General features: G+C 33.8%; 5 protein-coding genes across 9 annotated transcripts; 2 read left to right on the plus strand and 3 right to left on the minus strand.

Annotated features, from left to right (window-relative positions):
* Positions 1–5,551: 5,551 nt before the first annotated feature.
* On the minus strand, positions 5,552–7,804 carry LOC119641955 (O-glucosyltransferase rumi-like). Of its 2 annotated transcripts, none has more exons than XM_038040886.1 (4): positions 7,705–7,804; positions 7,415–7,586; positions 6,970–7,361; positions 5,552–6,526 (listed from the first exon to the last, which is right to left on the minus strand). In XM_038040886.1, the coding sequence occupies exons 2-4, from the start codon at positions 7,557–7,559 to the stop codon at positions 5,819–5,821; spliced, it is 1,245 nt and encodes a 414-aa protein (XP_037896814.1). In that variant the 5' UTR covers positions 7,560–7,586; positions 7,705–7,804; the 3' UTR covers positions 5,552–5,818. The 2 variants fall into 2 exon arrangements, with proteins under 2 accessions (XP_037896814.1, XP_037896815.1); XM_038040887.1 differs by having other exon boundaries at positions 6,970–7,352; positions 7,705–7,802.
* Positions 7,805–7,878: 74 nt separating this feature from the next.
* Positions 7,879–8,956, plus strand: LOC119641956 (mitochondrial GTPase 1). Of its 2 annotated transcripts, XM_038040890.1 has the most exons (2): positions 7,879–7,928; positions 7,996–8,956. In XM_038040890.1, the coding sequence occupies exon 2, from the start codon at positions 8,001–8,003 to the stop codon at positions 8,883–8,885; it is 885 nt and encodes a 294-aa protein (XP_037896818.1). In that variant the 5' UTR covers positions 7,879–7,928; positions 7,996–8,000; the 3' UTR covers positions 8,886–8,956. The 2 variants fall into 2 exon arrangements, with proteins under 2 accessions (XP_037896818.1, XP_037896817.1); XM_038040889.1 differs by having other exon boundaries at positions 7,883–8,956.
* Positions 8,879–9,796, minus strand: LOC119641957 (chromobox protein homolog 3). The gene has a single exon (XM_038040891.1). It carries the CDS (start codon positions 9,653–9,655, stop codon positions 8,963–8,965), a length of 693 nt encoding a protein of 230 aa, XP_037896819.1. The 5' UTR covers positions 9,656–9,796; the 3' UTR covers positions 8,879–8,962.
* A 479-nt stretch (positions 9,797–10,275) lies between these two features.
* LOC119641927 (flocculation protein FLO11) lies at positions 10,276–16,952 on the plus strand. 3 transcript variants are annotated; one of them, XM_038040845.1, is made up of 9 exons: positions 10,276–11,006; positions 11,073–11,293; positions 11,489–12,246; positions 12,313–12,364; positions 13,970–15,844; positions 15,907–16,048; positions 16,109–16,267; positions 16,335–16,445; positions 16,526–16,952. In XM_038040845.1, the coding sequence occupies exons 1-9, from the start codon at positions 10,797–10,799 to the stop codon at positions 16,586–16,588; spliced, it is 3,591 nt and encodes a 1,196-aa protein (XP_037896773.1). In that variant the 5' UTR covers positions 10,276–10,796; the 3' UTR covers positions 16,589–16,952. The 3 variants fall into 3 exon arrangements, 2 of the variants coding, with proteins under 2 accessions (XP_037896773.1, XP_037896772.1); XR_005247911.1 differs by having other exon boundaries at positions 10,278–11,006; positions 16,335–16,733; positions 16,837–16,950; XM_038040844.1 differs by having other exon boundaries at positions 10,278–11,006; positions 16,335–16,951.
* Positions 16,953–18,773: 1,821 nt separating this feature from the next.
* LOC119641928 (L-dopachrome tautomerase yellow-f2-like) lies at positions 18,774–22,011 on the minus strand. The gene is made up of 6 exons (XM_038040846.1): positions 21,769–22,011; positions 20,160–20,425; positions 20,000–20,093; positions 19,708–19,909; positions 19,089–19,539; positions 18,774–19,007 (listed from the first exon to the last, which is right to left on the minus strand). The coding sequence occupies exons 1-6, from the start codon at positions 21,935–21,937 to the stop codon at positions 18,867–18,869; spliced, it is 1,323 nt and encodes a 440-aa protein (XP_037896774.1). The 5' UTR covers positions 21,938–22,011; the 3' UTR covers positions 18,774–18,866.
* Positions 22,012–23,147: the final 1,136 nt, after the last annotated feature.

Consider the following 23,147-nt stretch of genomic DNA (forward strand, 5'->3'; position numbering starts at 1 on the left):
TCAATTTTTTATGGTTTCTTCTGTAGTCGACAACATGTGCCTATAGGATATGATTTGAAAATTGTAAATAAAAATGGAGTGCAAACCATCCTTCCTGTAAAAATGACGGATATTCGTAAAAGGCCTTCCATTATTTGTTGATATGTTACCCCTCCGATCGTGTCTATTCACGCACCTATATTTTCCATTATTCTGATAAGTATTTATCCAATTCTTCAATCAATACTTACGCCTACATAAGATCAAGTCGTATGTGAACATGTTTTTTGTTGCACCCACTTCACCATCACACATTTATTGCTACATTGCTAATACTAATTAAAGATTTTATGAATCATATTATGGCTCATCCGAATACATGTGCATTTATGAGTTTGTCTTATAAAAACTTTAAATGGAAGAAATTCTTCTTCTTCTGTTATTCAACAAATTAAGAACTGAAAATTTACTGACATGTGTTAAAAAGGCCCAATGTGAACACAGGGCCTTAGTGTAAAGTTGGGGTTAGATTTGGTATATAATATTCTCATTTATTTATTTTAACGATTATTTGATTAAAGTTTTTCTTTTTTGATTTTGCGTGTTATACGTCCGCCACGGTTTTTTTTTAGTTTTTATTAAAATGTGCATATTACTCGTCTGCCCCGTAGGAGAGAACAGAAGAGCGCGGAATAAATTCCGACATGTAAGGTGTAATGTGATATATGAGCATAAAAAGCTATATGCAGGAATTGATGGGTGTAAGGGCAGAAAAGCATAAGAGAGAGTAGGTTCATAAGTTGTCTTGATGACATGATTTAAAAAGAGAAAAGATTGCGACGTAAGCTGTTATATTGCGAGAACTCAAAATGTCAAGAATTCTGTGGTCACGAAGACCACGTATACGCAATTTTCGAAGTGTGGAATGGCGAATAGAAGTGGTAACATTCACTTAGACAAATAGGGCATGATCAGGAGTTTGTAAAACTTCACATGTGTATATTGAGTTGTTTACTATATTAATTTTGAATAGATGTTTATTACATCTTGCCTGTTAATAAGAAAAATAATGTTACGGCCGGGTGCGCAATTGATAAATCATGAGCCTTTATTTACTTGTGGAAATAAAGAGTATAAATGACGACCATAAGGTGAATTATCCCTTCGCTGCTGCCAAGAAAGAAATGATTGCATTTTGTCGATAGTCCTCAGATCTGCAGGAATCACAGCACGATAATGGGCATGAGATGGGCTGCAAGATGCAATTTTTTCTGCAGTGTTATTGCCCAGAATGCCCATGTAACTGGACACCCAGAAAAAGCAAAAACAAAATGTATCAGACTTGAGGCTTTAAAGTAAGAATCTGATTTCTAATATGTAGGGGTGAGTTTTACCTGAGGGAAATGATTGTAAAGCGGATAAGACAAATTACTTTTTTGAAGTTATTGTTTTATTGCTAAAGGGGAAATGCTTTTTAAAAATTTTCAGCCAGAGCTACGTTTTAACAAAATCGTACGAAATGTTTTTTCAAAGTTCACACAATAACATCGGTTGATTTATTTACTAGCAAGTCCTCCTAACTTTGTGGGTAGGCCTTTCAAAATTCATTTTAAACTTTGGTATTTATCAATGTTCACCATATGTTGATATTTTTTTTTTTTTTTTTGTTATTTTAAATGTGTCTGTGTTGCATTAAATGGCCTTATGGTTATAATTCCAACAATAAAAATAAATACCCTTCAGTTTAAAGTTCAATTTGTGATAAAAATAAACCCACGAACGTAGTGTGTGCACTTTAGCTTCTCTTTTTAATCGACAGAAGCTTTAGTGATTCAATCTATTCAAAAATACACCAACGGTTTATCGTAAAAACGATGGAGAGAGTAGATGAAAAAAAATGATCGAAAATAACATTACTAAACTACAGTTTGCTAGGATCCATCTATTGTGGTTTTCGTTAAAGGCTCTGCTTACCTAGGCTGTGCTTTAATAACTTACTACTTGTACCGTATAAGTGGTATTTTGTGCGGAAGAGACTTGTCCTGTCGAAAGTTGCCCACAAAAACAACTACACTTCACTGATTGATACGAAAAAAAAAACAAAAAAAATAGCGCAATGACGACACCAGCGTGATCTGCATATCTGCGTGAAGCAGTTTAAATTTCTCGACCATTCTAATAAACTATTTGCTTTGCAAATAAATCCGTATGTAAACTAACTTTTTATAAAAACTTTCCCCAGAGACTGCAATAAGCCGCTTTATGTGAAATATAATGAGGTGCCAGCGAACTAAAAACGAAACAAGATGTAAACGGCGGAACTTCGCCTTTGAAATACTTCACCATTTGTTAAAGAAGTTTTCTTTTCCTGGAGCCGGGCACAGAATTTATTGCCATCTGTTAGATAAGACTCTCTTTGCTAGGGCTAGCTCTGGTTATTTATAATTCTTTAAAAACTTACAATTTCTAAACAAATGATTTCATATGCTGATACCTTTAACTTAATATTTAAAACTGGTACTTGAAATTTTTATATAAACAAAAAATAATGTATTTTTTTGTACAAGAAACACAAGAAATTTTACTTTTAGAACTGGTTTTCGCCTTAAAGCATTAACTTAATCGTCGATCATTCATTTGCCTTGTAATTATGTTCCGTCCAGAAAGCAGTACACACATTGATTTTGTCATCTCATTGGTTACGTCTAGATATAGGCATTGAATAATGTCATATAAAAACCAAAATATATTTCTTATCAGCCTAGTCGGCATAATCATACACTTTTTCTCGTATTCTATAAACTTCCAAAGAAAAAACAAAAATTGAAACCTTACTCATGTATCTATAGCAAAATTTGAGGCGAACGTGAACTGTAAATGAACGTGATCTATCTAACCTCAAAAAAGATAACTATACTTGAATATCCTATGGTAAGACTTTAAAGAAAGTTTTATTCTATTTAAAGCAACCATTTGTTGTTTAGTTTACAAGTTTACAAGTTTACAAGTCATATAAAGCGTAGTCATACGGTTTTAAAGAATTCCATCATTCAATTTATAGATTAAGAATGAGTGTGAGAATCAGTCATTTATAAAAAAAGTATTAAAGGTTTCAAAAATAAAGAAGTAAGGTTGGCTGCTTTAGTTGGCCATTGAACCACTCATGCAAAACTTTGTTTTTTATAAAGAAATTTAGCTCATAATTACATTCATTTTGTAACACTGTCAAACCTTCAACGTTAGGAACGCTTTAAAAATATTCATTTACATTGCGATATTCATACGCAATTATCTTTAGAATTTCACGCTTGATTGTTCACTTGTAAATATATTTTAAAGGTCCGGAAGTTTTATGAACTTTTTCTTCTTAACATTTATTAAGTGGGAAATAAACACGAAATGCACTTATATTTGATAACGAAACTCACTAGATCTAGAGCTCACAACGGAAGGGATACAGAATATATTAACGAATTGATTTGAACAAAACAGATTTATTTAGTTCTCAAATTTCTTATCAACGTTAATTGCAAATACATGAAAAATAGAAAAATTGATCATTAGAGGCAAGCTGCAATCATATGTATCGACTATGAGATTGACAGATATATCTGAACATTTGATGTGTTAGTATAGTCAGACCTTGACATCTCTTGCATTCTCATAAGTTCTTTTACTTTCAAAAATAGTGATACAATTAGTTGATAGCGAAAAAATTCTATAAAAATATACGCAATTAGAAAGCGGTTCTATAGATAATCATCGATAATTAATTGACAGAGAACAGTAGCTTTTTTAGCGACAAGAGAATCATGAGTATCATCTTACATGCCGAGTATTTAAATGTTATATAATATTTCCAGGAGTCAAAATTTCTTTTGCCTATATATTTCTAAACCTACTTCAGTTTTGTACATGTTACTTGCCCGTACGACTAATGCAAGTGAAAAGACAAAAGCGAAATGAATAAAATTATGATGAATAAAAAAACCATATCTTAATCATGTTTGCATATAAAATAGTTTTGAGAGCAAATCATTTTGCTACCTCATTTAAATGTAAATGTGTTTTAGCAGAAAACCATGCACAAAACCCGTGAATTTTGACTAGACAGTCTAGACTTTTATCGGAAAACTATGAACAGTTGAATATTTTTGTTCTACTCTTCTTCATGACAAAGGTTTAACGCAAACTATCAAGAATGCGTATCATAAGAATAAAGTGAAAGTCTATGAAAGTTTAAGGTTTTTTTAACCTAGAGGCCAAGTAGAACTGTCTTTTGTCATTCCATAAAAACATCATGTTTTGTCTATTATATATTCAGATTCGAATGTTGATTGTGTGGGCTAATATTTTGATATTTGATTTGACATTTAGTGTAAAAGTGGACAGAAATGCGGATATACGTAAATTCAAATATTAACTCTCCGATAATATTTCTAGTAGTTACAAATATTCAGTAAACTTAACATATTCCGGTCATGTTGTGTCTTCTACATTTCTTGTGTGAACTGTTTGTGCTCGTTATACTCGCAGCATTCGACATTAAAGAAAAACTGTGGAAGTACATAAAATGTTAAGCTTTCTAATAATAATAGTAATTATCTTTTTACTTAATCTTCGCCGTTATAGCGAGACGGTAAATTAGTTTTTTGTATTAATGAACCAATTATATCTAAATGGCAAATTTTATTTAAAAAAATGTTGCGAAAAATAAAAATCAATAAGTACGAAGAAGAATAAAGAAGAGAAAAAATGTATAGGATTACATTTTACGTTGCTTTTAATTGTTAACAAAATTTGTTGTATCTATGGTTTTCTTAGTCGCTTACCTTGTCGTTTTTTCTTTCTATTGCGTCCGCCTCGTTACTTGTAGGTATTTATTTATTAAAATCAATTATAATTATTCATTCATTTTATTAAATTCATTGTCTTTTACACACACGTACCCACTTGCACTCTAGTGCAATGCAAGCATTTTCCTCTTTTTTTTATTTCCTCTTTGGTCAATATGATTTATTGTTGTTTTCAATTACAAAATAACGTGCATACATAATTCTTTTATTTAAGAAAGTACCGTTTGCCAATATTTTGTTTTTTTATTTTTGAGCAACTTTTGGCAAATCACTAAATTGCAGTTCGTTTTCATATTTATCGTGAAATTTATTATAAATATTTTTCGGTTAGTAAAGAATGTAAACTTTTTGCTTACATTGAACTATCGAATTGCATGCATTAATAAAACTTCCATCATTTAAAAATATTACTTGAAAATAGTTTTTTTTAAAGATTAACACGGGCTCTTTCGATTTTTTCACGACAATTAAAAAAAGTAAGACCGCAATTCACCCGTCGTTCGTTCGTTCATATGTTGCCATCCCACAATTACTTATTAAAGTACTTTTTAAGAATATGGTAACCTCTAATTGGCCCGGATATATATTATAGGGATTAATCTCCAGTAGGGATAATTGTATTTACTAGACATTATGGAGGAAATCCAAGTGAAAACAATTTTGAATAAAGATATATGTATTTGCAGATAATTTTGGTAATAATCATATTGTTATTAAGATAGTTTTAGCTAAGATTTCAAGAAGAATTGAAACACCTCACCGTATACAAATCAGAAATCAAAGCTGGTTATTATCAAAAAGGCACGATTGACAGGAATATATCATATCTGGTGTTTTCTCCATAGTTTGTTCAATTTTTTATATATTCAAGAACTATAAATTATTCGATAATTTTAATTTCTAAATTAGCTCTAGAAAACCTCGACTATTAGCAAAGGTGCTTCACCTTATTTTATATATTAATTTTTATGTCAATTATTAATCTAATTATTCTTAATTTTTATTTCGATCATACTGTTGTCGAATTCAGTTTTAAATTTTAATAACTTTGCATATTGTTTCAGCAAAATTCTCCAATAACATTCCACATCCTGCATGCGTAGGTGTTTCCAAATGAATTCATAGCCTGCGTCAGCTATTTCTTTAGCCAAATCATCGTTTTTTTTGAAAAATTCCAGCATATCCTCAATGTCTCCTTCGGTTGGATATTTAGGCAAGGGTACATAATGTACCCATGGCTTAAGAGCTAAGTAAAAAAATTCCAACCAATCGTCGCCCACGTGGAAAATCAAGGAATTGCATAAAAATAAATGCTTAAATCGAAAACTAGCTGCTACGCCCCGAAAATTAAAGAGATACTTGTACTGACAGTGATCTTCGAACGACACTTCCTTAGCAGGATCTGCATTCAAAGTATCTTTAAGTGATTTCCACGCTTGATTTTTCGTGTATTGAGCATCGACCAAATGGGATTTTTTTCTCGAAAGCAAAATCAGCGAATCCCTTTCACTGCACGTGCGTGAGCCTCTAAAGAAACCTTTAGGAATTTTTGATTTCCAGGCATATTTCCCAGCAGCTCTTTTTAGATTTTCCCTATGTAAATCCCATCTGCCTATACCCGTCGGATATAAGGATATTGCTGGACCACCAGCCCAAAAAGTCCACGCTGGATACATGATGTCCGCATAATCCTTCGTGAATAAAAACTTTATTTAAACATATCATTTTCACTCTATAAGCAACGCATTCAGGTTGCTTCATATGTTCATATTTTGTGTGATTTTTATATGTTCGCTACAAGCCGTTAGCTGCTTTTTTCCCTTACATCGTATATAAAAATATTTGTTGAGAATGGTGAGAGCATAGAGCTGCTTTTAATAAATATTCTCAGAAATTCTGTTATATGAAAACATCCTCGGAAATTCTGTTAAGTGATAAACATATCCTCGGAACTTGTTTTAAAGTGATAAAAATATCCTCGGAAATTCTATTAAGTGATAAAAATATTCGCGGAAATTCTGTTAAAGTGATAAAAATATACTCGAAAATTCTGTTAAACGGAAATAAACCGACAGTTCTTGAAAAAAACAGCTGTAACGGAATTCTTGAATTGATGGAAATGATAAATGATTACCTTCGTTTTCGAGAAGGAAAATACTGCTTTCGATTCAGCGTTAAAGGTTAATGGCACTTGCGGCCAATCCCTCGTATTAATCACCAAATCCATGTCAGGTAATTCAGGTAACAATTTGAGAATGAAATGTTGAATGCCTTCACATCTTGAAGGAAACATGCAATTTGATTCTCTGTAAAGTCTGTGGTTATAAATTTTATAGCGTGTACCATATTTAGCTGCTTCGTCTAGTGCACTGCGCGTTATGCCATTTTTTTGGAAAATGCCTAAATCGCTATCAATTACATTTCGATGGCAAACGCATTCAACATCTTCCGGATCAGTGGAACAAGGTGAGTGCGACTTGCGGGCTTTCTCAATTTCTTGTATGATTATATTGAAAACTGTAATTTCTGAAGTTGTAGAAGAAATCATTCATTGAAATAATTTTTTAATTTAAACTTGCCTTCTTTATAATTACTGGACTTGCCCATTTGACATTCGTCTTTTGCTATACATACACCGTCATCACTGTCGCTGATATTCTGTAAAGTCCTTAAATTTTTACTTAAAACTAAGAGGAACATTAAAAATAATTGGAATGTTTGCATTATTTGTAAACAAAGTTTATTTCGTATCTAAGAAGGTAAAAATTTTATTAATCTTAAGTGATGTCAACTTAAATCATTTTTTTTATATAAGACGAAAAAGAAAACTTAATATCGTATTTCATTCATAATTGCATTATAAACTCACAAAATTTCATTTTTTCAATTTTTATCCAAGTTAGGAAATTAACTACACCAAGAATTTTCAAAGATATTTTCTTTTCATATTTTTATTTTTTTTTTTTGCTGATTGCTTATAGTATATATTGTTGTGTATTTAGAATTAAAATGATTAGTTAGGTTATCAATTCACAGTGTGTGTAATTTGTTTTAATCCGTTCAATAAGCATTGCGTCTAAAAAATAGTATTTTGTAAGAAAAATGAGTTTTCGTCAGAGTTACAAACTAGTAACCAAACAACCCATACGTTGGTTTCCAGGTCATATGAACAAAGGAATAAGGCAAATGCAACAAAAATTAAAGGCGGTCGACTGCATTATTGAAGTTCATGATGCTAGAATACCATTCTCTGGGCGCAATACTGATTTCCAGCACACATTGATCGGCGAGAACATTAAACCTCACATCTTAGTATTAAATAAAAAGGATTTGATAACGACTAAGGATCAAGCTAACATTAAAGAAATTTTGCAAGAGAGTGAGCGCTTAAAGCATGTTTTGTTTACCAATTGTAAGAATCAACAATGTTCCGGAATCAAACGATTAATGCCCTTAGCCAACGAAATAATCTTAAACTCTGCTCGTTATAATCGTGAGGGAGAAAAGGATTTTTGCGTAATGATAATTGGAGTACCCAACGTTGGGAAAAGTTCCCTAATTAATGTTTTACGAAATCGTAATTTGCATAAGAAGAGCGTAGCCCAAGTTGGTGGCATTGCCGGCATTACGCGTTCGGTAATGGAAAAAATCAAAATTAATGAAAATCCGCTTATGTATATGATAGACACGCCAGGTATATTAGAGCCGAAAATTAAAAATGATGAAATGGGCATGAAACTCGCCCTTGCGGGATGTTTGCCAGACCACTTAGTGGGGGAAGATCTCATAGCCGATTATTTGTTATATTGGTTAAATAAAAACTCCCGTTTTGATTATGTGGCCGCAGTTGGCTTGAAAAAGCCCACGGATAACGTATTAGAATTGCTGGTAACCTACGCTAACAAACTGTCTGTTCGGCGTAAAATGAAACGAAACGATGGTCAAATAGTTATAGTGCCTGATATCTTACATTCAGCTCGAGAATTTATTAAACTATTTAGACAAACCAAGTTTGGCCTTATCAATCTTGAATCGCAATTGCAAACATAAATCTACTCCTTTTTTTAGCTGTTAAAGAAGTTTTATTTAGGTTTAAATACTAAAAGTGAGAACTAAATATACGTTAATTACTGTATGTTTTCATCGGGTTGAAGTGATACATCGATAGCAATATTGCCAACGCCTGGCACAGGAATAGAGTAGGAAACGGCACTGTCTACGCTGCCACTATCATTTACGTCGGCAGTCATTGCCATCACGTCCGGTGGAGCGTTAGGGGGAGGGGCTACAACTGTATCTGTGGCAATATGATTAGAAACCTCAACACCATCAGCATTTAAAATTCTTAATTCATCCGGAACACCCATTAACCGATCATTAATATTGCGTTGATATGTCGATCGTTTTTCGTAGAAATCGATTATAAATTCCGGATTCTTTTCACGTAAGTCTGCACCGGATACTAAATCAAATTCATCACAGAAATGCCACTTTACCAAGTATGAAACATCTCCGGTAGCATCAGTTGCGCCGACAATCTGCTCAATTGTTAAACCGCGTTCATAACCACGAGGCTTTTGAATTTCTTCAAGTTTTGGCTTCTTTTCACCACGCTTCTTTGATTTGGCTCGTGATTCCTCAAATTTTTGTATCATTGCCGGGCAATCGCAGTTTTCTTCTGGCTCCCACGTATTTTCTGAACTAGGATATCCGCGCCACTTTATGAAATATTCCACTTTACCATCAGGTGTTATTCGTTTGTCAACAATTTTTTCCACTACAAAACCAGTTTCTTTGACGGCATTTGAGTTTTTGACCATATTTCGAAACGGTATATTTTTGGATCTAGAGTTTGACTTTATAGCTCTCTAATTTCAACTTACTCCAACGACAATGTTTAATTTGTTTTTTTGTTTTCGATAATGCTTTTACGAATTTGTGACAGTTTAGAGTTGCCTCTAATTAGTATTTATGTCTAAAAAGACACACGTATTATGTTTTCCCATTACTACAGTTTCTGCGCTCAACCGGTACGCTACGTTAGAGATTAGTTTGAACACAATTCAAAACGCATGGAGTTGATATGTATAGAAGCTCCATTTTGATGGATTTTAATGTACACGCTTTCCAAGTGCAATACAGTAGTATTGAGATATTTGGATTTGACCTGTTTTAGGTAGAAGAGCTGAAGAAAGGCCTTTTGTGCCAGAGTTGAATATTGTTTGGTACATTAAAGATAGATGGGTTTAAAATTCAAAGTGAAAACATCTATATATATGCACATTCAACGCTTTCTATTTGGTGAGGGATTTCGTGGCGGTTAGCGCTTTATTACAATTCAGCTCGTATTGTACAAAAAAATAATTATTGGGAAAATCGCTTCATATATTCTTATTTGAATATTACAAATTTATTACAATACCGTTATGGAAGGTATAATTAGTCTGGCAACTTTGTTAAGATGGCGTCGCCAAATTGCTTTGTACGAGTTCTCTGTTGTTTTTTTGCATTTTTCTAGCATATTTCATTCTAAATACCTTCTTTCTTTGCATAAATAAGAATGTAAAATATATACTTTAGTATATTGTTTTTTTTTATTATTAAACTAAGTGAAAAATGTAATCTATGCTAGTATTAGAAAGTGCAATGTGTTCATTTAATCCGATTTTGCGAATTATACAAGGAAAACAAGAATTTCAAGGAATTTGCTGTCAGAAAACTATTAGCCACGGTAACAAAAACAAAATCACCCAGAACAAATAAAATGCGAATGCAGCGGCTTTGGAATAATTATCAAATTTACACACGAAAGCAAAAATAGTTGCAACAACAACTGTTCCTAGAGTATGATATGAAAACAAATTCAAAATAACTATTAATCCAAATGTCAGGCAGAGGTCAAAGATTAGCAAAAAAATTAACCATATTTTTCTACTGGTATTATAATTTGGGGGTTTTGTAATGAGTTCTTCAATGGCTGCCCCTGCAGCGGCTTCAGGTGCTTCAATAATTTCAGCGGCGGCGAGTGGTCTCTTAGGCGGCATGACACGAGCGCCGACGAATAACACGGTTCCAGTAACGCCAATGATAGCACAGTTTCGTGAAATTCATAAAAATACTTGGCTTAAACGCCTAACGACTGATGGAAAAAAAATTACCGTCGGTCCAAAGGTATGTACAAGGCCTTAGTGCACATTTTGAAGCAAATGCTAGATACATTTATATGAAATTTTATAGAAATCTGAAAGAAGTTGGGTGGTATTTTGTGTGCACGATGATACCGAAGCTTTGCTTGAAGGTTACGCGGATCCTCGCCAAGCGCCATCCCATAATCCGGAATGGATTGTTTCTATGCAAGATGCTTTACATATATCGCATGCACTCATTCCGAATTCGCATGAATTTGAGTTTGTTGTCACATTGAGCAGTGAAGTTGTTCGCTTTCACGCGATGTCATGGTAAGTTGAGCACGCACGCTAGTGGCCTACTGTTACCTAAGCTTCGTAGCGTTTATTTGTTTATTTACTTATTTTGCCAAACTATTTGCAGATGTTATAGTATTTATTAATTATTATTTTGCAATGAAAGACTAGCGTTTACGGTTATTGCTTGAAGTTGTATTAATCTTTGTTTTACACTAATCAATATTTCAGGGATATTATGCAAGAGTGGGTCGAAACGCTGCGTTCCAAATTAAGAGAAATGAAAATACTTTCACCTCGAGAGAATTTATATACAAAATTACCAGAAGTTAGAGCACCTTTGCTTCCCACGAGGGATCCGACATCTCCATTACCTGCTCCACCTCCCGTTCCAGCTGCCTTAGTGCCCGGAGTTGAAAGGATTACACCGCAAAGTACTCAAAATCAAGCCAACGCATTATTGCATACCAACAGTAACGAAAATGTAAACATTTCGACACGCAATAGTAATAATGGTGTTCATTCGACGTCTACCAGTGATTTGGCCATAACATCTTTATCCGCGTCAGTAGCAAATGCTGTTACTACTGCAGTTACACTCTGTTCAAATTCCTCTTTGGCATCTCATGTGAACTCAGTGTGCTACACAACTTCTGTTACTGCAACTACTTCGCCCTTTACTTCCATGTCGAATACTCTTACGCAAAATCTTTTAAATATGTTATCAGATCCAATAAGTGCTTATAGCGAGCAGATTAATGAAGCTGTTTCATCTTCGTCTTCATTAGCCGATACTGATGACATTACTTTAGCAATTTCAATGGATAAAGATTTGAAGACCCCTCTAAAAAATATGCAGCTTAGTGAAAGCTCTGGAGATGATGATTCTATCGGTCCTTTATTAAGAAAGCCAACTGAAGGTATAGACAATACCTCTGTTAGTAATAGTGTCAGAGTAGATGTTTTAACAGGACATCGGGCTTCAGCAGGTTTGAAATGCAAAAGTTATAAAAATAATATGTAAATAAACTTCATTATCAATTGTTTTATTTCAGATCAAATAAAAAACTTACAAAATATCTTACAATGCGACCGTCATATACCGAGGTGCGTAAAAAGTATAAAGTAAAAGAAAAAAAAATAAATCTTACAATGAGTAAAGTTTGCAAAACAGAGAAGCACGCATCTAAATGCATTATTGTTCATTTAAAACGCTTTGATATCTTTCTTCTAGAACCGTCAGTATATCCCATATTTCCATACCACCAAATTCGTCATGCGACTTGATGAATATTTGCCTTACTATTGAGAAGCAATGCAACTTTGCCAATTTTAAATCTAACGCGTGAGATATATTTTGCAAGAATATCTTGCGCTCGTATTTATCGCGTATTTTCAATTTGTCTCTTGAGAATTTACTGTTCAGGTGTTGAGCTATCACCGATTTACGTTTATCGAATTCTAACTTAAAATATTTAGCGAATATATTCTGAAAATCGTTATCATATCTCCTTAATATTTCCATAAATTCTTCATCGTCTGCATAATGACGAAAAGTGTCTTCAAAAATATTTAGTTGTGATCTTATGCCCGTTTCTTCCATAGCTAACAATTTCGCCCGTATACCATCTAGGATGGCTTTCTTAATTTTATCTAAATGCATTTCTTTGCGATCTTTTTCAAAGCAATATCTTTCGGCTAGATCTTTTAGTCTGGCGTTCTCTGCGGATTTCTCAGTTATCTCAAACTGTAGCGCTTGTAATTGTGCTTCTAATTGGGTAGTCTTCGCATTTAAATCATTATAATGGCATTCAGCTTCTACATCACAATTTCTATCCTTATAATATATATCAGGTGGTAAAGGGATCATGGAATGCGATTTGAAAGTTTCTAAGCTTTCACTCACATAGGTGCGACTTTGTTCGTCCAGATCTCTCAATATACTTTCGAGACTCCGGCCGCAATTATTCAAATTGGTAAAGGGTTCAGCAAGACAAGCAAGTTCTCTAATTTGATGCGTCATCAACGTGCATAAACAGTTTCGGGCGAATTTATCGGATGTGCATGCCTTGTTAAATCTTCTTAACCATTTGAGGCAGAGGTTAATGTCACTAGGTTCACCATTACGAAATACTAATTCACGCATTTCCGACAATTGCCCTTTATACAATTGATCCAAAGTGTCCGGCCTCAATTCAGAATCGCTCGTTTCATTGTCACCGCTTGGTTTATTCATCGCTCTTTTGTTTACGAAAAAATTACATCAAATATTTTGCTTTTTCTTAAGAGGAAAATTGTTTGGAAAAATGTGATTGAAAGAAAATTCAAATAAAATAAAACCGATAACCTAGAAGTTTTAAAAAGTGTTAACCTGATATGGACATACGTCTAACACAAAAAAATTCTTTCTAACTTGGGCTTTTAATATCTGAAAGAGTATAACTGAAATTAAAATTATTAATTAATTTAATGCTTAATACATTATGCAATAGATGATAAGATGAACAGCTTAAATTACAATTCACGTTTATATGAGAGTTCTTACGTATATTTGGCTTTTCGGTAATTTATGAACGGTATGATTTCTTGGTTTTAATGATTTCAAAGACTAACCTGACCCAAGAGAAATGAGAAAAATTCTTGATTTTTCCACAAAATCGAGCAAGTAAGACACAAAAACGTTATTGATCGATTGTTTCGTATGTTTTCCAGACCTCAAACATCACGCTCTTTGTCTGCGGGCGCAGCTGAGAAATCTAAACGAATTCCGAATAATCAGCCATCGTCTTCTCAAAAAAGTATGTTGGAAACATGCGATCATAATAGTATTCAACCTATATCCAATAATAACAAAGGCAACAACATAACCGAATTGGAAATAAATGCAGATTTTGAAAATCTTGTTTCCTCATTAGTATTAAAGGAACCAACTCCAACTGTCACTGACGCTAAAACGAATATAACAATCATTCAAGTGTCTACACCTGCTGGCAACGTGCGATCCTTGGGCAACCATGAGAGCGTGCAAGATCCTCAAAAATTTTCACATAAAAACGCAGCAGAAGAAATATTTAAATTTCCTGAAAACCTCATCCCAGTAACATTGGCAGCATGTACGACAAAACAGCATGACTATAGAAGTAATGTACAAATAATTCCGTCCAGTATTGGTAGTAATACTAGTACAACAGTTCAAGTAATTGGTGAAGCGCAACATAGTCAAAGCGCATCAACTGCCAATCAATATTCCAATCCAATAAAGAAGCAAACACAAATCATTCCGTCCGCCCCAACGGCAGCTACCATGACAGATGAGCAGAATCAACAGATAACCACGGTGCATGTTTTGGGTAAAGAAACTACATATGGCACTTTGTTTACAACGCCTTCGACTTCTGCATCTTCATCGCATACGTCGACACCGAAATTGTCTAAAAAGATCATTTTGTCAGCCAACGCATCTGGCATAACTAATATAGCGGTTAATAATATCAAAGAAGAAGTGATACTCATTAGAAAACCTTTAAATAACGATGGGTTGGCGGCAGAAGATAGGCCAACTTCCGTTAAAATTAATCCTTTACATTACGATAAAGTTTTCCTATCTTCAAGTGTACCGAGTGGTGGTCAAAAGCCTGCATCTACAGGGTCTGCGCACGGTACTTGTGCGTCACCAAAATGGAATTGCCAAAGGCAATTAACTCCGACAAGCTCTAATGAAGATACTGGTGCAGTAGCTGTCGCGCCACCTTCGCCAATTATTAAAGTTTCGGCTGCCAATGGCGCAGAATTTAAACAGAAATGTAAACCTCAGAGTCCAAAACATGTTAATAGTGCAGATAAAGTTCATAAAAATTCCGCCCAAGCTTCCAATACACAAACGACTTCTGTCGTTCATCCGCTGCCAAGCAGTTCGTTATCGTCACGGCGTAGAATCCCTTCTCCGCAAAATATCCGTTCTGCCGAAACTACCAGTCAGAAACCGTTTTGTAGCAGAACGCCCTTTCTTCTGACTCGAGGTCATACTGAAGCCGTGATTTCCACGCGTCCCAGTCGTAGAGATTTTCATTTGTTTAATAAAGTGGCAGCAAATAAAAAGAAGCCATGCTCACAACAAACCAATGCCAACATCGGCCAAGGTATAAAACAAGGTATAAAATCTTCTAATAATAACGGCGACAATTCCACTGCCATCCCATCATCTTCTGCTTTTGCGCCGACTAGTCGTGTTGCCTCTGAATCTTTAGAGCAGCGTAGACGTAGTTCATCTACGTCAGATGCTCACGCTCAGCAGCAATCTCGGGGCACAAATAACAATGACTTACCTAACCGTTCTAGTGGTCATGGAAATGGACCATTGCGTCAACCTCCACATTCCTTTCGTATTGCCGACAACATAGGTGGTATTTCTAATAGTGCCATCAATCTTCCAACATCAGCTTCACCCAGCAAACGAATGTCTCTTCGCGAGCAACAAGTAATGCAGTTGCGTCGTGAAATAATGCATCCAGGAGGTGTACGCTTGCAATTGCGTCGAAAGGATTGTTTAGGCTCAATAGCTTGGGTGGATGCATTTGGTGCTGTTTGGTAAGGCATTACATAACCTGCTCATGTTAGTAATTTTATGTTTTGAATTTGTAATGAATCAGGGTTGCGGGCTGGAAGCAAAGGGAGCATCCAGTGCTTTACAATGCGTTGCATATCGGCGATCAGCTATTATCGATTGCTGGTGTCACCATTAATTCAGCGGCAGAAGCCAACAAGATCATACGAAACGCTAACACACTTTTTGTATGTTTTGATGACGTTATTGTTGTTGTCATTATATTTACCAATTCAGTATTATCTCAGGTTGAGGTGTTGTTACGGCGCATTCCATTTGGACGTGGTTATGCAATAAGACGAGACAGAGAAGGGCAATGTTTGGGCTTGATACGCGATGGTAATACGGCAACCATTGTAGACGTAGTACCAAATAGTTTAGCTGCTCGCCATGGCTTACCACCCAAGGTAATACAATCATTTTAAAAATTTACTTTGTTGTAATGTAACGTTTTTTTTTTTTTTCCTGCCTAAGGCTCAGTCATTTGACGGCTCCACTTTAACATTTTGGATACTTACTGAAATTAATGGCCGTCCATTAAATCTGTTCTTCAAAGAGAACGAGATACGTGATCGTTTAAATTCGGTAGGTCGTGATATATCGATATTAGTTCAACCATCCGATTTAATAACAAAGCTAAAAAAACAATTGAAATCGCTACGTAGCTACAAAGACTATCTGGTGCAATAACCTTAATTTTTAAGATTAGCGAGACGCGAACAAACTGAATCAAAATAGAATATATATAGAGATAACTGAGATTTTAAATGTAATTTCGGCGAAGAGACTTTAAAAGCGGAATCTCTTCAGTGCAGTTAATTTTAATAACAAAACCTGCTATCGTATAGTCAGTCAATCCTTACAAATGATAAAGTAAGTATATTCGAATCCAGTTTATACTAAGAACGTGCTGTTATTATAAATAAAAAAAATCATATACATATACATAAATATATATATTTTTGCAATTTTTCAGAAAAAGTCACAAATATTACTCTTAATATAATACTAAACATCTTTTCACAAATACTCTTTTTTAGTAAACTTTAATCTTATAAACGCATACATATATATATATATATATATACAGATCCATATATATTAAATTCTCACATGTATTTTATGTAATTTTTAATTAAGTCTTTAAATGATGGCATATTTTATATACAAAGCCAGTTTAAGAGACAACACCTACACCTACACTTAATTTAAAAACTATAATTTTAAGAATAAGAAGTAGACACTATTAGAGCTACGCGCATATTAAATATAGTGGACAACATTTATTTGCTTGCGAGCTTCAAACACGTTTAGGCATAACAAACAGGCAATGATTTTTTTTTTTTTATTGGTTTACAAGTTTTCCAGTCTGTCTCCTCCTATTCCAAGCTAGATGAAGTAACTGCAAGTATGGTTTCTGACTTTGTTATCTAATATCCATTACCGCTTGTAACGAGCCTTTATTATAGAAATATCCATGAAAAACGACAATGCGCACCAGTTGATGCAAATTACTGCGAGGGATAGTTAATATAAAATTTGTCATTATTTTATGATCAACGTCTATCTATCCGTTAAGGGAGTATTGAAAAGTACGAAAAGCTTTGGTTATATTTTTTTGGTTCTTCTTCATTAGTATGCAAATTGAAGCCATCTATTAGGTAATCTAAAAAAAATTATTCAACTTATAGCGGAATTTAAAATTCAAATTTTTATTCTACCTACTTATGCATTATTCTACCTAATATGCATGTAATGAATTAATGCAATATTCATTGTTAGAAGCAGATCTATAATTAGCAAATGATTCGCTTTCTTACTAAGATTAACTCAATCGAATAACGTAATTGAAAGTATTCTATTACTTTTGAAGCTTCGAGACGCGATGAGTTGATTACGAAACTGATTACATTTTCCAGTATTGCAACTGATATCCAGCCCAATACCCCGTAAATTGGTAGTGGTGTGTACTTTGTATAGCAATATTCCTCTATTTGCTCTTTTCTTTATGGTTTGCTTTCCTCTCTCCTTAACTTAATTAGCTTAAAGTCTCGAAAGTATTGTCTTATGTTTATTTATATTTAAAAAACTTGTATTCACCTATTACGAAAACTTTTAATTTACCCCTACAAAGCGGTATTTTTGATTAATTCACATTACTTTACAAGATAAGGCTTACCAAAGTCCGATTTTGAGTTCCATCAAATCAAGAGTTTATACGTTTTTCAATTAGGCTGAGTTCCATACTCAAGCGAGTGTCTCGCTCAGAAACTAAAATTCAAACTTTCGAAGCGAAACCTGGATCATTTCTTCTCTAATACGATCTTATGTAATCCCCGAACGTGTTTTATTTTTATTAAATTACCTTCGGCTAATATACTTATATTTTGTTATGTTTAGAAAAAATGTTTTTATCTTATAATTGTAGAATAAGATTCTTAAGCTTCCGTAGCATGTTACGATTAACAGAAAAATACAAACAAGCAAACAAATGGTGGATATTAAAAGATTCGGTTCAGATCGAACATAATTCTTTTTTTTTTTTTTTGTTTTCGTTTCGTACGTTAAGACTTCTCTACTGTCTGACTGACAAAGAGGGCTGACTACTCATATACTGACCGCTCAATAAAGTGACATTTTTTTAAAGAAGCGATCCTTCAGAGTCTTTTCCTTTTTTTTTTTTTTTTTGTTTCGTCTTTTTGGACATTCCATTTCCGTTTTTTTGTTTTAATAATTTCTTTTCATTATCAAAGTATGCAATATTAGAGTGCCTCATTTTTACTATTATTAAACGAAACGATTTATTTATTTGCGTATTTAGTTGTCTTAACAATGTTTATAAACTTTCCAATGTTAGATTTATGACGTGATATCGTTTTTTTTTTTCATCTTTTTATTTGTAGAATATTCAAATATTTTTTTCGTATTATTGAAATCTACATCTATAGAAAATAAAACTTCTTTTATACAAAAAAAAAAAATTATATGAAAAATTGTCTATTGCTTTCAAGAGCATACTGTATTCTTAATGGCCTCCGATGTCTTCTGCTTCCAAACGCGGAAATTGTAAGTGTTCGTATCTAAAGTTGAATATATAAAAATTGGCATGGAATTGGTCATAACCCACATAACCCCGTCTTCATTAATCTGCAAATGAGAGAAAGAGGGCAAAACCGAGCGTAAATCAGCATTTTTATCTACGAGAAGGGTTTGGAAATAAATTTTTACCGTCAAATCACTGGGATAGATCATGAGTTGCGGATCCTGTGCTACGGTGCCATGATTATCGGGAGAAAAACGCGTTTTTGTATTCCAGCAGCTAACGCCATTACGCTGTATTTCGGCGTAAAAGACTACATTAGTGTGAGGATCGTATTCGTGCATGGTCGATTGTCGGGCATCGCCGCGACTGCCGAGCAATTGAAAGTCCCTATCGTAGTCGTCGTTCTCGGCATGACTTTCATTTTGCAGCACTTTATTCGATACCATAAACTCGTTATGGCTTGCCATCGGATGAAAGAGTACTACACGTGAACCATCATTATCTTTGGGTCCTATTGTAATTGAGAATATTCCATCACTCCAACTGAATGCTTGACCGCCGATATTCAAATCTCCGGCCAGGGGATCGAAATGAAAGTAATTATGTTGAAATGTCCAAATTTTATTTGCTTCCAAGCTAGAAAAACATACAAAAATTAACGGATTTTCCCCGGATTTTTACACACCAAATATCTCAAGAAAAAATATTCAATTTTTAGGTAATCAGAAGTCACGTACGCGTACTTATTTGGAACAAACTAAAGTTGTAATGTTTTTAGTATAAAAGATGACTGTATGTATTTACCTATAAACGTAAAGCTGATTATTAACCAAATCCGGAATATATGCAAAAGTTTTATCGCATCCTTTATCAGTATCGATAGTTATACTGGCCAAACCTTGGCCTTGTTGTACAGTAGATTCTGGTATCTCAAAACGTCGTAATAAACGATCTGTACTTAAATCCATTATCCATATTGCTGGCTTCTGAAGTTGCATTCGATTATCTGAATTTTGGCATTTTCATAGGTATATATATAGAGATATTTTTTTCTATAATGTATATATATATATATATATATATATATATAACTTACCAGGATATTCCAATATACCCGTATCAATGAACCATAAACGTTGACATGAGTCCACACTGGTTCTGTAAACGGAAACTAAATTTCCCGAGTTTGCCTATAACAAAAACCACAACAACTATTCATTAATGATTTCTACATGAAGATGAAACTCGACGCACACCTTGAGCTGATTAGTTTCAAAATCCGGGTAGGCATGTAATTTTGGACTCATTTGGTTACCATCTTTACGTAAATCGACATAATTCAGTGTTGACGGTATTCCAACTCTACGTCTAGGCATAGTTATAAATAGACGTTCATTATAATGCGTTACTCCCATCGGTACATTATTATATGGAATATATGAGGGATTTGTATTATTTTCAATTTGCTCCTGCTGACGTTTACTACGTGCCCCATAATACTGACCGGGAAAATATATAACTCCTGTAAGGGATAAAAAAAGAAAATTATAACAATGACAAATAAGCTACAGTTGTCAGTGAATACCGCAACTGAAACACGATATATATGTAAGTTAATTATCATTGGTTAACGTCAACATCATTTTCAACTAGATAGGAGGTGTGTTAACTGGTATTCAAGCTTCCATTTAAGATATGGCTTTTAGAGACATAAACTCATGGGGAACTTTATCACACGTCCAAAGAATACAATGTTCTTGACAGGTGAAATTTAAAGATTCACACTACACCATGCTGCAGGCACGTGAAACGAGTATTGAAAATTGGCCAAATTGGTCAGAGCAGAAGCCCGCAGTGAAGCGTAAACTGAACGTAACTCCGTACTTGTATCCAAAAATTTGTACCCATTCGCTCACTATTCAGAAATTACAAAAGTTCGAAGACTGATAATTGCCTCATTTACTTTACGAAACCCATTACTTTTTACGAGCAAAAATGGAAAAAATTGGCCATGCCCACACAAACTTACAAGTGGTTGAATATTATTTGTTTCACACTTTTTAGGTTAAATGCTTATTTATCATAACGCAAACAACATAAAATGTTTAAAAGTATTTTGTACATTTCTCAAATGAAGGTAAATTATCTGCCTAAAAATGGATTCATTCCAAAATGAATATGGTGAACACTGCGACCTGGTGGATTAATTTTTTCTTAATAATCTACCGGCGACGTGCTTATCAACTAGAAGAAGTTGTAGAGTAGAATGGAAAAATGATAGTAGTGGGTATGCAAGATCCGATCCCGCCAAACAACATTACTTTCTTTCTCTTATTAATTTAGCCAGAGAAATACAAGCTCAAAAAGTCAAAAGCTAGTGTTTTAAGTCTAGCGACAGTATTGAAAACTCTGCTACACTTGACATTTAAACCTGCAAGCATTGAGTTGTTAGTCACGATCCGGTGCTTACTCGGCCACTCATGGAGATAATCAATCCGGTTCTAATCACAATTCCCCTCTTTAGTTATATTTTTGGTATGGCGCTTAACAATTTGTCTTAAAATATGATATTACGCTGATCTTATTGATAGCATACGATTTTCGCTTTGCTTCGCTTTGTTAGAACATCGTAAGTATGTATTTATTTATACTATGTTTTGTTATATGTCAATAATTTATTAAAAACTTCAATTCAATTTAGTATCGTATGCAAGAAATTCCATTGACAATTGAAATATAACGTTGTCTTTAACATATGCTTGTTTTTCATGCTTGTTAAAATTTAATTGTAAAATTTTTATATCTTCTCTATATGTTTAAACTGGTCTTTAATGTTCGTAATTATAAGAAACACTAATACGTTACCTTTTCGGTTATTATTTGTCTTAGTTGGAGAAGTAAATGTAGATGTGCCTTCACTATTCCCACGATTATAATAATCCATTTGTTTCCATTTAAAAACTTCGATGAGACCATCGCCGTTAATTTGTGGCAAAGTAATTAATGTACTTAGTATACAAAATATTAAGAACATCTTGAAGAGGATATTGCAAGTTGTAACGATGCACTTCCAATCGCTGGTAAAGTGGCACTGAATATTTCTATGATTCAATAGAAATTTCAATAAATTTACGATTGCATTTGCATTATAAAAATGTCTAAAGATTTGTAAACTTCATAATGATGAGCACAGATTTTGTTGTTTTTTTTTTTTTTGTTTTTATTTATATGCTTGTTTTCTTTGATAAGCAAATATTAATAAAACATTTATATATATATTTATATATGTAAACTTGTATAACAATAATAATTTCTTAACCATTGATTTTGTTTGTTTGTTTGTTTGTTATTCTGTTTGTGACCTGATAAAGTATGGACTATTCGTAGAGTATGTAATTCTTTTAATTCTTTTATTTTTATCCCTTTCATAATCTTCCGATGTAAAACACACAACTTCTCGTATATATGGCTTTGTAGAAATAATAATTTGTGTATATAAAACTATATATTTTTATATAACTGATTCACACTCAATTATAAATTGAAAATATTAATCCTGTTTGGGCCTAGTCCATTTCCTCAAGCAGTCTTAATGTTACAAAGCTATATAAATACAAAATTCGAGTCCAATAATTTTCTTCATTGTCTCGTTCCGAATGTGAAATGCGAACACAAGGAGAAAAGAACGACTAAGGAAGTTACATTTTCTTATATGAATATATTGGCCTACCCCTTCCGTAGAAGAGCTTACGGGTAATGATTTTCTGCCGACAAGGCAGTCAGCTTAATGGGGCAACGTTACTGCCAGCAATGAGGCGCTTTATCAGTTGACATTACCAATACAGCTGAAAGTAAAACGAACAGCATTGTGGAACACACCTTAACGCTGGGTCCTAGATTGGCGTAGCTTCTGCTAAATCTTATACATCAGAAATTCATATCACTGGTTGTGTCGCAAGATCGCTTGTCCCTACAGCAATGAAGTCAAGAAATTACTCAAGCCCTATCTAAGCTGGCAGATCAAGTTGGTAATGTTCTGAAATTAGACCCAAAAGTTCAAGAATTGACGAAAACTCCGTACCAGCATAAATCGCCTTTAATAATGGGTCGCGTGGCTATAACTTAGCCACCTGTTTAGGAGATGCTTTGGAAAGTGCGAATATATTTCGAGTTCACGAGTTCTTTCCCTTATCAAATTTTGACAGCAAGTCAAGCAGTTAATTTATATGCACGGGTTTGATTAC

Source organism: Glossina fuscipes, unplaced genomic scaffold (genome assembly GCF_014805625.2).
Source record: "Glossina fuscipes isolate IAEA_lab_2018 unplaced genomic scaffold, Yale_Gfus_2 197, whole genome shotgun sequence".
Taxonomy (NCBI): Eukaryota; Metazoa; Arthropoda; class Insecta; order Diptera; family Glossinidae; genus Glossina; species Glossina fuscipes.

Coding starts and splice junctions, on each gene's coding strand:
- LOC119641927 (XM_038040844.1), top strand. CDS start 10,797: ATGAGTTCTTCAATGGCTGCCCCTGCAGCGGCTTCAGGTGCTTCAATA. Junction 11,007..11,072: donor AAATTACCGTCGGTCCAAAG/GTATGTACAAGG, acceptor GAAATTTTATAG/AAATCTGAAAGAAGTTGGGT. Junction 16,049..16,108: donor GAAACGCTAACACACTTTTT/GTATGTTTTGAT, acceptor GTATTATCTCAG/GTTGAGGTGTTGTTACGGCG.
- LOC119641928 (XM_038040846.1), bottom strand. CDS start 21,937: ATGTTCTTAATATTTTGTATACTAAGTACATTAATTACTTTGCCACAA. Junction 20,094..20,159: donor TTGAAACTAATCAGCTCAAG/GTGTGCGTCGAG, acceptor TTTTTGTTATAG/GCAAACTCGGGAAATTTAGT. Junction 19,008..19,088: donor TCTATCCCAGTGATTTGACG/GTAAAAATTTAT, acceptor TCTCATTTGCAG/ATTAATGAAGACGGGGTTAT.
- LOC119641956 (XM_038040889.1), top strand. CDS start 7,938: ATGAGTTTTCGTCAGAGTTACAAACTAGTAACCAAACAACCCATACGT.
- LOC119641955 (XM_038040886.1), bottom strand. CDS start 7,559: ATGCAAACATTCCAATTATTTTTAATGTTCCTCTTAGTTTTAAGTAAA. Junction 7,362..7,414: donor GTCCAGTAATTATAAAGAAG/GCAAGTTTAAAT, acceptor CTACAACTTCAG/AAATTACAGTTTTCAATATA. Junction 6,527..6,969: donor TTTCCTTCTCGAAAACGAAG/GTAATCATTTAT, acceptor TTATTCACGAAG/GATTATGCGGACATCATGTA.
- LOC119641957 (XM_038040891.1), bottom strand. CDS start 9,655: ATGGTCAAAAACTCAAATGCCGTCAAAGAAACTGGTTTTGTAGTGGAA.